Raw genomic sequence first — 13,143 nt, forward strand, 5'->3', positions numbered from 1 at the left:
CATCCCTGGAACAGCAGCATTTGAACCCACAACCGAAGTGGACTTGACTGCCAAAGTTTGGTCTGGAGTGTGCTTTGGGTCGTTGATTACTTGCAACCCTTACCGGTGGGCCCTGGCACATCCATCAATTTTTACGCATGAGTGTCCCCCGCGGGCCACTCACCTTTATCGAGGTAGCCTCTGCTACTGAGCTATCCTCAACCCTTGGAGTCTGTTCTGCCCTCTTGCGGAGTCCCTCCTCAAATGGTGGGAACTTATTCTTCACTGCCTCACCTGCCTGACTTAGCTTCTACAGCCTCTGCCTGCAAGAGACCCCGTTTTTGCCCAACCGCGCAATCGCGTGCATCTGCATCCGAAAGCACTCTTCTTAAGGCCTGGACTGCCTTTCAGTTATGGTTGATAAAGTGAAGGACTGCCTAAAATATATTCTCACTGTTTACTCCCTTTCCTTAGAGGTTGTGGACCCTTACTGTGTGCCATTCCTTTAGGCCATTGGTAACTGTATATATATTTTTTATAGTAGTATTACTGCTGATCTTTGCTTGCGCTTGATTTAAAAAGCCTTTAATAAATGCATATGTATTTTTGATATACACCTGACTGAGAGTGATTTTCAAGGCCCTTCCCTGTGTGTGCTCATTGTTGGCTTTCGATCACTCTCACCCCCCCTGAGACCTAGTCTTGACCGCCGCCAATGCTACCTTGATTGGTCTGGCTTGTCCAGAAGGTAACTCTGTTCCAAGAAACTAGGCTGGCCTTCTGAACCTCTGCCCACCAGGTCAGAGTTGATAAATCCATCTTAACAAAGGCTTGTATTGTCGCCTTATTGAGTAACGTTTCTCAAGTATGCAATATTGTGGTGGGGCAGGGGCAGTAGCTATGAATGACGTATTTGTCTGCCTATCAACAGAACACAATGCTTTAGCATCTGGTGCCTTTGCCCATGCTCTGTGATTTTTGATGGCCTCCTTCTCCTACCAACCCCCTACATCCAATTCACTCACTGCTTTCCTTTTGAAAAAAATAGAAGCAAAAACGTAACCTGTCTGTCTCCTCTCAGACCTTTGCATACTATATATGCAACCATTTCAAGGTAAGCCCACCTAGCTTGGGCATTGGCTAACCAAACTTCCTGTATGAACATTGCCTCCATTCCATATTTATTAAGTGTAGCAGCACATATGCGTAGACACAACATGTGACAAAATCAATGTGTTTGAATTGTTTTATTGTTCTAAAATGCAGACAGTGCATCCAAACTGTTACAGGTCGAAAGTAACAATCAAAACGCATGAATTATGAAGGAACAGCATTTGTTTCTTTTAGGACCCAAAGACTGAAAAGGCCATGTAATAGCTGTGCTATATAGGACCCAATAGCATAACACTATGATGATGTGGCAAATGTTCTATTAAGGTTAAAGCACAGCCAGCTAGCTTTGCCAATGCTTTTTATTTTATATAGAGAGCAGTTTCCCTCTTAAATGCACACTTAAGCTGTGGCTCAGTGGACTAATGCATCCAGTACAGGGAATTGTGGTGACCTCCTGGTCTCAGATCCCAACAAGTCCACTCAGCCCTTTACCCTTCCGATGTCGATAAAAAAGAGTACTATTAAGTTGGATAACAATCAACAACTGTTATGTCAATAGCACCCGGTGGCGCCTCGGGTGGGTGGGGGGGGGGACGTGAACGTGTGCTCTATGAATACGCCGGCTATGCTATTTAACCAGATGAATGGGGGTATTGCAACCAATAGATTAAATGTGGTCACCTGTGAAACAGAAAACCAGTTCAATATCCATGCAAAGATATACCTATAACTCTAATGTAGGGAACAGTGTCCTGCATTTTAAGGCAGGGCACTCTCCTTCCCCCAGAAGCTCACTGTCTCTAGATCCCTGGTTCTCTCCAGGCTGGACTACTGCAACCGCCTCTTCCTAAATCTGCCTGCCTCTACTCTCCGCACTCTGCAACTCATCCAGAACAGGACTGCGAGACTTGTCCTTGGCCTCAAGCCCAGGGATCGTATCTCTCCTGGACTGAAATCTCTGCATTGGCTCCCGGTGTCTTCGAGGATTAAGTTCGAAACCTCGGCATTGTTCACAAGGCCTTCTGGGGCTGTGGCTCTAAATAACTTCAACTCTCTCTCTTCCTAAATATCTTCCTTCTCAAGCCCTTCACTCATCCGCCACCAACTCCCTCAGGGTCAGTTGCTTCTCCAAGCAATGAGTTGGTGGTAGGTCTCTTTCTTCAGCTGGAGCCTCCCTCTGGAACAGCCTCCCTGAATCCCTGAAACTTGAGGAGAATCATCTCTGGTTCCGGAAGCACCTCAAGACTTTTCTCTTTGCTTCTGCTTTCTCTCCTCCTCTCCCCTGCTGAACCCCTGGCTGAATCTGAAATTGCACTGGTCACCTGGCTACCCTCTGTTCTCGTGCCCAGGCCCCCTCCCCGCCAGTTGCACACCTACACTTCCCCCCCTGGGATCCCCCCTGCACTCTGGGGCTGTTTCTGTATCCCTACAGCCCCCTACCAGTACCTGACACCTGATGTCTACACTTACCCATGCACTTGCCACCTCTTGGCTGCACTTCTTATTTATTGCATTCATCGGTTTGTATTTATTTTATTGTTATCCTATGTACTGCACTGCCCCCTCCCCTTTCCCCCTCGCACTTTTCCCTCTCCTCCCTCCCCTGCACTTGCGCAATCTCAATGTCACCTGGCCTAGTAAGATCATTATCTCTGTCTTCCCTCTGTTCCCCCTCCCTTGCCTCGTCGTGCCTCGAAACACTTGTGTATAGGAGTGTTATAAATGCCATATCATATCATATCAAGCCATGCCCCATTAAATTCAGTTTTGCTGAATGTGGTGTGTTTTGCACTCCAAATGTGCCTCTGTTACTTGCAAAACTGCGTGTGTGCTGTGATGATAACAAAGCACTCCTTCCACTACCACGGCAGCTGCATTTTGAATCTTCTTAAGTCTGACTTTTGTTTGTTTTTGTAAGTGCCATACTTAAATCCTTACTGACCCAGTGATAGCGTCTCAGACCCACTGCTAGTTTGTTAAAGGGTGGCCCTTTCAGTCTCCCCAGGAAAAGCTGTGCTTTATGAAGCAAGCCCTCTAATGTTGTCATTGCTGGTAGTGATATGTATCTGGCGCCGGAGGCTGTTGGGTGTAGTGCCTTTCACTTTTCAGACATCCATTTGTTATGTTTTTATGGCCCCACAGTGGCAGTTGGAAGATAATGCTTCTGTTTCTGGGCGACCGGAAGCAGAAAAGGCTGCGCCATGCTGCTTTCATAGGTATGGGAATCTGAACTAGGGGCGGATTAACCTTAAAGTGCTTGACACAGATTTTGCCTCTACTCATGAAAAAATTGTTAGAATCGGCTCGAATCGGCTCGAATCAGTCGGGCCTCTGTTCAGCTGAATCACAAGCTAATTGGAGCCGAGCCTCAGCATGCCTCCGAGGCATCTCAACTCAGCTCAAATACTGAAAGTAAACAGAGTGCAATTACGTCATCGAGTGACGTTACTAGCTGCAGTGATTCGACACGCTTTCCGCCAAAAGACGCCAAATAGCTTCAAGCATGTTGAAATGGCCCACGTTATTAAAATCACTCGTTCAGATGCGTCTTTTGTTTTAAATTTGAGCTAGACGTATTTGTCTGGTTATTAATTTGTGTACTATGTACTATGTTTTTCGCAACGTTTAAATTATGTTGTGCTACCATGTGACAATTTCGAAACCTGGGTGAAAATCCCATTTAGTGCCCTGTTTTCAGCTCAATTACTGCCGGCTGTGTTAGCGTGCAGTTTTTGCACCAAAAATGCTGGACCCAATGGGGAATGGGGATTTACCATTCACGCGCAGCCCGTGATCTGGCGCAAATAGCGCCGGACCGGTTGCCGATAATGCAATTACAGTTGGGTGGTATTACAGCCCAGATAACGCCCAACTCGTGATGAGGCCCTGAATTTCTTCCAGTGGAACACATTAGTAAAACAGGTGGGTAGTTTTTCTTGAGAAGGGACTTGAAGAAGACACTTCAGTGACAGAAAAATTGGACATTTCTCTTGATATGACTGTGATGCTGGAAATGCATTGGAGGGTCAGGGTCTGCCTGTCCTTGTCTCATACTCCTTTCTCATGTGTGTTCTGTGTTATTTTCTGCACAGGAGTCCAGGTGAGACTCCTGGCAGAGCAGCTCTTCCTCTTTTTGGTTGTGGTGAACCAACCCTTGGGATACCCTTATGGCACCCATGGGTGGGGGTACGACCCTGTACCCCTAGTATATGTTTTTGGGCACCTGAGTATGACCCACAGAGCAGGGTATGGGCTGGTGGCAGTTCCATACTGAATTTGACAGGTGCTCTGAGTAGCCTCCATTTTGGGATACCCAGACCCTGTCATAGGAATCAGTGGATTTCTGATATGAGACAAGATGGCCCCTGTGGCCTCTTGCTTTCCATTACCTGCTACCTTGTTTTCCCAACGTCCGGGGAAGCCCTGACTTTGTCCCTTCACCTGACTGGCTGTTGGGTGGAAGTTCCATATATGGTATTGTGGGGAAGACAAGGCCAGACTAGCTGGAGCCTTTCCAATGACTGCATGTTGTGGGTACATCATTGGGGTGGGACCTGGGTGAATGGAGTGGGTGACCAATATACATTTCATGTTATGGGTGTCTGATTTCTAGTGTGTGACACAATGAATAAAACAGCCCTGCCCGGAACCGGTATGAGTGCAGTGTGGTGACCTGAAAGGCTGATTGCTTGCCCCAATCCACATTCCTTGTTGTGAGTGTCTGGATGGAGAATAATGGCCTGAATGCACCGTGAGCCTGATTGACTGCCCGCCTGCTGAATGCCCTTCTGAATGATTGGCTGCCTGGCTCACTAGTGTGAATGAGAGACAGAACAGTATATCTGGGGACCTCTCACTGACTAGAATTATTCAGAAGCTGAAGTCGAAACTTGTTGTGTAACCTTGAAGCCCAGCTGGAAGAAGAAGGCTTAGCTGGTGCTTTCCTTCGACGCAATCCGAAAGCTGTCGTGTCTCCAAGAACTGATCCAAGAGAGGACTGACTTCCCGAGCTATGAGGAACCATCCTACACTAGCTTATCTTCACCAAGGCTCCCTGGAAGTCAGTCATCGAAAGGCTACTGACCGGAAATGGGGACTGCCGAGGAATCCTGAAATAAAGTGCCATCAGCATCAACCGAGGATCAGAGAACCGCTGTAACCTAGTCGACCGTAGCCGCAACTCTCCATTGCCTAAGACACTTTGAAGTCAAGGACTCACTTGCTCATCACCGTCGACCGCTTTGCCCCACCGGAGAAAGTCAAGGTCGTCGACGAACCTAGGAGAATCCTCTGGTGAGTTTCCCATCACCCAAAGTCCTCAAATACGCCGACGAAGATCCGAAAGCCAGCTGAGGTTGAGTCCTGATCGTCGACAGCAACGCCGATGACCCGGCACCCTTGCTGGGGCTATGTTCATCATTCAGTAATCTTTGCGGCAACAAACTCTCATCATCGAGGTGCCCCGCACACCTCGTCTTCGCAGGGCGTCCACGATCGATAACTAACAAGCACCGGGAAGGCCGAAGCTGCCATCTCTATGACATTGTTCACTTTTTCATCAAGGAATCTCTCTGTCCCGTGGCCCCTGCCTTAAAGGCAATTCACTCAAGAGGGATCCGTCAATGACCCGTCGAAGAACTCTACTAAACCAGGTACACTGGGGTAGTAGAACATTTTTAGAAGGGAACAAGACTCTGCTAAACAATATATGGACTGGGCTTGTTAATATACTTTATTTACAGTTTGCCCAGGTGAAGGATCCTCACGCAGAACTGTGTCTTTGGTAGGGACAAGTATTCTGCCAATTGTTTAACCTCTTGTTTCCCTCCTATGTATGGTGTTGGTTCACATTGCTATTAGACTTGTATGTCATTACAACGGTCAGCAGTTGGTGCATTTTAAAGGAGTCAAGAGTGAATTGTGGTACCACATAGATACTGTACATATTTATCATTATAGTATTGCCTAAGCGCAAAGTGTGTTATTGTGTATGTATATATTCTGAACCTTATTTATATTAAGAACTGTGTTATCACTACCATAGTGTGTGGACATTACTGTGTGGGGGCTTGGGGACTACACTGTACTTAAGAACCAGCCTGCATCATCTCCTGAGAGCTTAAGCCTTGATTGCTTGTCCATAGCTACCCTATAGAGAATCTTGGCTGGGGTACTCTGTGCTTCTACTCTGCTATATAGAGGGCAGGAGTACAGAAATCCCCCTCCAGTCTTTACAATGACATGTTAGGAAGACCTGGGCACTATGTTGTCTTGTAATTGCCTTATCATTTTAACTACTTTGATCCTGCAATCACAACCTTTCCATCACGTTTGCTTTTGCACTCAGCAATTAATGGCTTTTATAATTGCTTCTCACGCAAGATACTGGAAGCCAGGAGCTTAGCAGCTCAGCAGCTAATTTTCTAATTAACGCATTTTCTTTCTTCCTTGGCCTAATATTTGTGCGTGGATGTCCTATTTTATTTATTATCCTTGGTAGCTTCAGATATATACATAATGGAATCCATTCTCTTAATTGGATTCACTTAGCCTTCATTATCAGTTTGTCACTCCTACACTGCAAGATCGCACTCAACTCCTCTTTGCCTCATACCACCTGCAGGGCATCCTGGCGACACACTGGCATACAGCATATGCTGTCAGCCCACACCATGCAGAGCACAACATTTTAATTCTTCTTTCAGGTTTAAAACCTTAATCTCTAATGTTTCCCTACCTGTTCTCAATGGGAATCCAGCAGATCAATAAGCTATGTTTGTGCCTTACGTCTTTCTTGGTCAATAGCTTCCCCATCGTCCTCCCCTATGCTATGTCCAAGTTACCACACACTTAAATGACTGCTACCTGATTCAAATAGAACTATTGTGTTAAATCACAAATACCAAACAAGCCAATTTTCTTTGTGTGGGGGCACTCGTAATGCCCATGTCTTCACGAAACACACATTTTATTATAAAAAACTCACGACTCCATTTGGAGGTAAACAGGCCGCACTTTATCACAGAAAAACTCTCAGAAATCATTATGGGGACCCACGTATTTTTCCATCAACCATAATCGGTTACCATGACCATGATGCTAGCAGCCCTACTGATCCGCTAGCTGAGTGCCGTTTTGGTCTACTAGCTGTCTGATCTGTTCTAGGGTTAGGATCCAGTATCCAGTCAGACAGTCCAATGCACAAGCCTGGGCTATATTTCCATCCAATGGGCACCCAGAGGGGCCACCACCACCATCCCTGGCGGCTTGACCTATTGAATGCGAGTGGGCCGCACAACTCGGTAAGTAAAATCATAGTTCATCAAGTTCAACATTTTGCTCATGGTCCGAACACTTCCATATCCATTGTGTAGGTCCCCGTCAACACCACCAAAGATGCGACATGCAAATAACACACAGTAAAATTACATACACCAATCTTCAGAACACGATTGCAAAATGATCGATATCCCAGTTCATGACTAAATCAACACTTTCACCATAAACGGTTGGGTTGGTGGTCAATCTTCTTGTGGGGCGAGGATGGCGGGAAAGATGATGCAGCCACAATTCAGCACCATTTTATGAGCCGGCCCCAACGGATGTAGGTAAGGACAATAACTCACCTTGCATCGCCGCTCCCCTCCCCATTGTCTATTGTCCCCCCAGAAGTTTGTTACCACAAACAAAGGGCCCTGCCATGGACCATGAGGCAGCTTCTAATGGCGTCGCTCATCTAGGGCCATGACGGCGCCTCCAGGAACCTTGTTGAAAGATTGATGCTCATTGTATGGACATGTTCAGCTTGTGTAATTTGTGTTCTTAAGAGGAAGCGACACCACACTGTCATGCTCCTTCAGTCCCTCAAAAACGTCCTTTACTGCATGCAAGTTTTTAATTTCCAAAATGTTACCACATGTTGCCAGAGGATCAAGTGTTTCTGGAGTGGAAAAGTGGCATAAATAGTGAAGTTGGCTCAATATATTTCTGTGCTAGCCTCATTGAATGAAATGTGAATCCTAGAATATTTGTCATTGACCAGGCGGGTGAAATGTATAACTTATAAATGTGTTCTATTGGTTGTCTATTGCATTGTGTGTGCTTTCATGTCAGCTATATCATTGCTTACTAGTGTTCCCGATTTGCTAGGATGGCCATTGCAAAGTACATTCCTTGCCTGGGATCTCTGCTGAGAGTGACTCGTAAAGACTCCAGATCCTACAGCAGCTACCCGTCCACCCGGCGCTCTACTGTCACCAGTCAGACCTCTGATGGGAGCAGACGGCAAAGAGGAATGAGCCGGATAAACTCGGTCTCAGACAGCGAATCAGTAAGCAGCACTGTCTTCTCTAGCGTTCCTGCAATGAGCCCATTCTGGGCTGCCTCGAGATGTGCATTGTTGGGGGCAGGGAAGTGTTCAAGGATGATTGAAGGGAGGAGAACGATGCACTGAAGAATATATTAGAGAGACAGACATAGTCATTGGTTGTTTAGCAATGAAAGAGCTGCTTTAGGGAACAGGGTAGTACCAGGAAATGATAGGTTATGTCATATAAAGTTATATTTTGTCATGAGGATGTTATGCCATGTCATGGTATGCTATGCCATGTTGTGCCATTTCATTGACATGCAGTAACTATCCGCAGGTCATTCACGCCAGTTTATAGGGGCCTTGCCCTATTAAGAGGTTCTGTTATGGATACTTACATGTAGAGTGCAATGAAGGAATTTAAGAATTGGTGTTTCTGGCTTGGCATTCAGTGACATAGAGGCCTGTGCAGTAATTGCTTCTATCTCTACTACACCCCTCCTTGGGAAACTCCTGGAGAAGTTGGACATCCCCCATCTGACCCAACACACTGAGCTCGGTGGTTGTTTACATGACCTCAATCTGGATTCCGAGCATTCAGATGCACGGAAACTGCTCTCCTGAACACCCCTGAAGAACTGCTTGCAGTAAAATTAGGTCCCTTTATATGCTTAATGCCCAACCTACCATCAATGCAGATTTTAATACTGCCCCCAAATTAAAAATGGCTTTGGTTAACGCTAGATCCGCTATTAAGAACAACACCGATATAAATGATCTTATTATAACTACTGACTTGGATGTATTTTTCATTACTGAGTCCTGGTTTACTTCCACCAGTACAACCTCCTTTCATCTTCATGGTATCCGACAACTACCAGATTAAGTGACCTAATAGAGAGAATTGTAAAGGGGGCACTGGTTTGCTATATTGTACAAAGATACACTTGAATTACATAACGTCCACACTTTGATTTGGGACACTCCCTCGCAGGTACTGGCCTGTACATGTTTACTCTCCCCTAACAATTCTTGTCATCTAATCCTGTGCTACAGACCCCCTCGGTGAGCTAGTCTTTTTTTAGATACACTGGATGTTTATCTTGGGACTGAAGCACTTTGTCATTCTAAGATGCTAACCTTAAGTGACTTAAGCATCTAGTGTAATGAGCCTAAGGAAGTTGATTGTGAACATTTGAAAGACATTCTTGAGTCTCATGATTTTAGCATTCTATCTATGTTACCATCTCATAGAAATGGGAATTGTCTAGACCCCATACTGTCAAGAGATCTTAAGTTATGTCATCATGAGAATGTGCCAGTTAGCTGATCAGACCATTTTATGGTGTTCTTTGTTATGGTTCTTAATCACCTGTGAAGCGGACAGAAGCTACTTATAAAACCAGAACTGTGTCGCTGAAAAAAAGATTTGGATTGTTTTTCAGATGACGAACTTCTGAGCTACATAACGTTTGCACAAACTGATATTACCTATGCTGCCTTATATGCAAAACTGATGCTACAGCTCCAGGTTAATTGTGAGAAAACATCTCTGTTAAAAAAGTTTACGCTAGTACCCAAGAAAAACAACCATTGGTATAATGGAAAGTTGAAAAGGCTTAAAAAACTATATCAGAACACTGAGAAGAAATGGTTTAGTACCAGAATTGACCCTGATCTTGTCGGGGTCAAGCTTGCATTGAGATTATAAACGGAGCCAAGACTCAATGCCTTCAGAAAGAGATGACCTCGCAAATAATCGACCCAAAGCTCTATTGAGAGCCATCAGAAAGTGTTCTAGTCCCATATGTACACATGTTATTTTACCGAAATCTCAAAAGATAGCCAATGATTGTAATACATTTTTTACAGAAAACATTGATCTGATTAGAAGTAGTATTGATGCCCATATAACGACAGCATGTACTGAAGCTGCTATGGAGAATATAGATTCTGATAATCAAGAGATTGTACCCATGTTTACTTTCTCCCCAGTCACAGCTGATAGCATTGAATCCCTGATTGCTCAGTTAAAACCTATCATTCACAATTATGACCTTATTCCGGGCTACTTGGCCAAGAAGCTGGCTCATGCTCTTAGCAAACCTATTCAGCTCCTGGTGAATGCCTCACTTGCTCAATGTTCTGTACCTGTTGAGCTAAATAAATGTTATCTAACTCCAATGCTAAAAAAGCCCACTTTGGACCAGAACTTATTATCCAACTATCGTCCCGTTGCAGGCCTCCTGTGGACGGCAGAAATCATGGAGAAGGTTGTTACCTCCCGATTACAGGGTTTTTTGGATGATAATAACATTCTAGACCCCAATCAATCAGGATTAAGAGCAAGTCATGGGACTGAGACCTCTTTACTTACCATTTTGGATGATCTCCCCGAGACTGCTGACAAAGGTGACATCAGCATATGCTGGCCATGTTTGATTTGTCGGCAGCCTTCAATACAGTTGACTTCGGCATACTTAAAGCCAGACTTTTATCACTGGTACAGATGTCCAATCCAGCCATTCAATGGTTTACATCTTTATTGTCCAATTGCCTGCATCAGGTTAGGGCAGGCTCATAGCTTTCTGAATATTTGTCTGTTAGCTGTGGAGTTCTGCAGGGCTCATCCTTGTCTCCAATATTGTTTAATTTATATATATGCCCACTTCTCAATATATTTGATCAATTCAATCTGTGCTACCATTCATATTCGATTGATACGCAGGTCTAAGACAGCTGCTGAAGGCAGTTGAGTGCATATTAAAATGCACCGAAACAAATCAAATATGGATGCCCTCTAAGACGGAGATCATTGTTCAGTATGGCTGCCAATTACACACAGACAGTAAAAAAATCTGGGTGTTATTTGGCAGTCCAGTTTGAGTTGCAACCTACAGGTAAACCAAATTATCAGGCCTGTTATTTCCAGATGAAACTTCTTAAACCTCTTCTCCAGCTCATCTCTTTGAAAGACCATCCAATTGTGGTGGGATCTCTTATATACACCAAATTGGATAATTGTAATGCCCTGTTGGTCAGTATACTCAAATACCAACTTCAGCAGCTTCGGTCACACAGAATTCTGTGGTGCGACTGATTTCCTCACTACCTCAGAAAACATTGATGTCCGAATTTTGGAAGAGCCTTCATTGGCTTCCAGTACAGCAGCGAATACAGTTTAACGTTCTATGCCTTGTCTTTAAATGTATTCATGGCCTCGCTCCTACTTACTTGACATCTAGAATTGTAATTCATCACCCCACTTGGGCACTGCAATCTATGGGAAAAAGCCTGTTAGTAATTCCCCCTTCTAGAACTACCACCTGGGTTGACAGACATTTGTCTTTTGCGGGCCATCATGCCTGGAATTCCCTTCAATTACATCTAGGGCAAATACATTCTTTCACTTTTTTGTGAAGCATCTGAAAACATACTTGTTTTTGTAGTTTTCAGAGTAATTTGGCATAGTTAAATGTTGTTAGTTCATTACAAATCCCTCTGTGCCTAATTGCAGTTCACTGCCAGGCTTCCCATTGAGATATGCGTTGTATAAATTCAAAAATCATATCAAATAAAAATCAAATCTTGACTCTAACTCACCTGCTGTTCTCATTCTCCTTGACCTCTCTTCCGCCTTTGACATGGTCAACAATTTTATCCTCATAAAGTGGCTCCACGAAACAATTGGCATCTCAGACCAGCACTTGATTGGTTGACCTCCTTCCTTACTGACCGCCCCTCCCAGGTGCTCCTGGGTCGCTTGTCCTACTCCACCACTCTCTCTACTTGTGGTGTTCCCCAGGGCTCTATCCTCTCGCCTTGGCTTTTCAACATCTACCTAGCTCATCTTGCTCACCTGATCTCTGCCTTCTTTCCTAATCTCCAGTGTTACGCTGATGACACACAACTCTTCCTCCTCATCTTCCTCCTCTATCATCCCTGACTGTCTGTCTGCTATTCAGTCTTGATGCACCTCCAATGATCTCTGCCTTAATACCAGTAAGACCAAGATTCTTCCTATTGTGATATCTGCTCCCCGCTTCACTCCTGCACTCTGGCCACCGTCTATGTACTCATTTCCCTGTCCTTCCACTGAGGCCAAAAATCTCAGGATCATCTTTGACTCTTGTCTCTCCGTTACCCCTCACATCTTGGACCTTGCAAGCAAGGTCAACTTTCAACTTCACCTCCTTAGAGGCATTCTCTCTTTCCTCACCTTCTCCCAGAAGCGCAATGTCTCAAGAGCTCTGGCCCTCCCCAGGCTAGATTACTCTAACGGCCACTTCCTAAACATGTCCCTTTCCTGGCTCCGTCCTCTTCAACTAATCCAGAATGGGGTTGCAAGACTTATCCTTGGCCTCAAACCGTGGGACAGTATTTCTCCAGCCCTAAAATCTCTCCACTAGCTCCCGGTTGTTGCAAGGATCAAATTCAAGACCCTCTGCATCATCCACAAGGCTGTATGGGGCCTGGGACCATGCTACCTGCATGTCTCTCTTACTAACTACTCTCCTTCCAGATCCCTTCGATCTTCTGGCTCCAACTGCTGAACAAACTCTTCTCCAAGCAGAGAGCTGGGGGCAGATATCTCTCCTCAGCTGGCTCCCTCCTCTGGAGCAGTCTCTCCGTCTTGAACCTGACCACCTCAAGTTCCGCAAATAACTCAAGATTTTTCTCTCCTACTCCTCCTTCCCCCCCCATGCTAAACATCCCCTCTGTCACTGACATTGGCAGTCTGT

General features: G+C 45.1%; 1 protein-coding gene across 3 annotated transcripts in view; it reads left to right on the top strand.

The window, feature by feature from the left end:
- OPN4 (opsin 4) overlaps positions 1–13,143 on the top strand; it is an 803,364-nt gene that overhangs the window by 693,368 nt on the left and 96,853 nt on the right. For all 3 annotated transcript variants that reach the window (XM_069610768.1, XM_069610769.1, XM_069610767.1), the window contains exon 8: positions 8,242–8,422. In XM_069610768.1, coding sequence (XP_069466869.1) covers positions 8,242–8,422 — 181 coding nt within the window. The remainder of the gene's footprint in view (positions 1–8,241; positions 8,423–13,143) is intronic.

Source organism: Ambystoma mexicanum, chromosome 8, assembly GCF_040938575.1.
Source record: "Ambystoma mexicanum isolate Mex_15411 chromosome 8, UKY_AmexF1_1, whole genome shotgun sequence".
NCBI classification, from domain to species: domain Eukaryota; kingdom Metazoa; phylum Chordata; class Amphibia; order Caudata; family Ambystomatidae; genus Ambystoma; species Ambystoma mexicanum.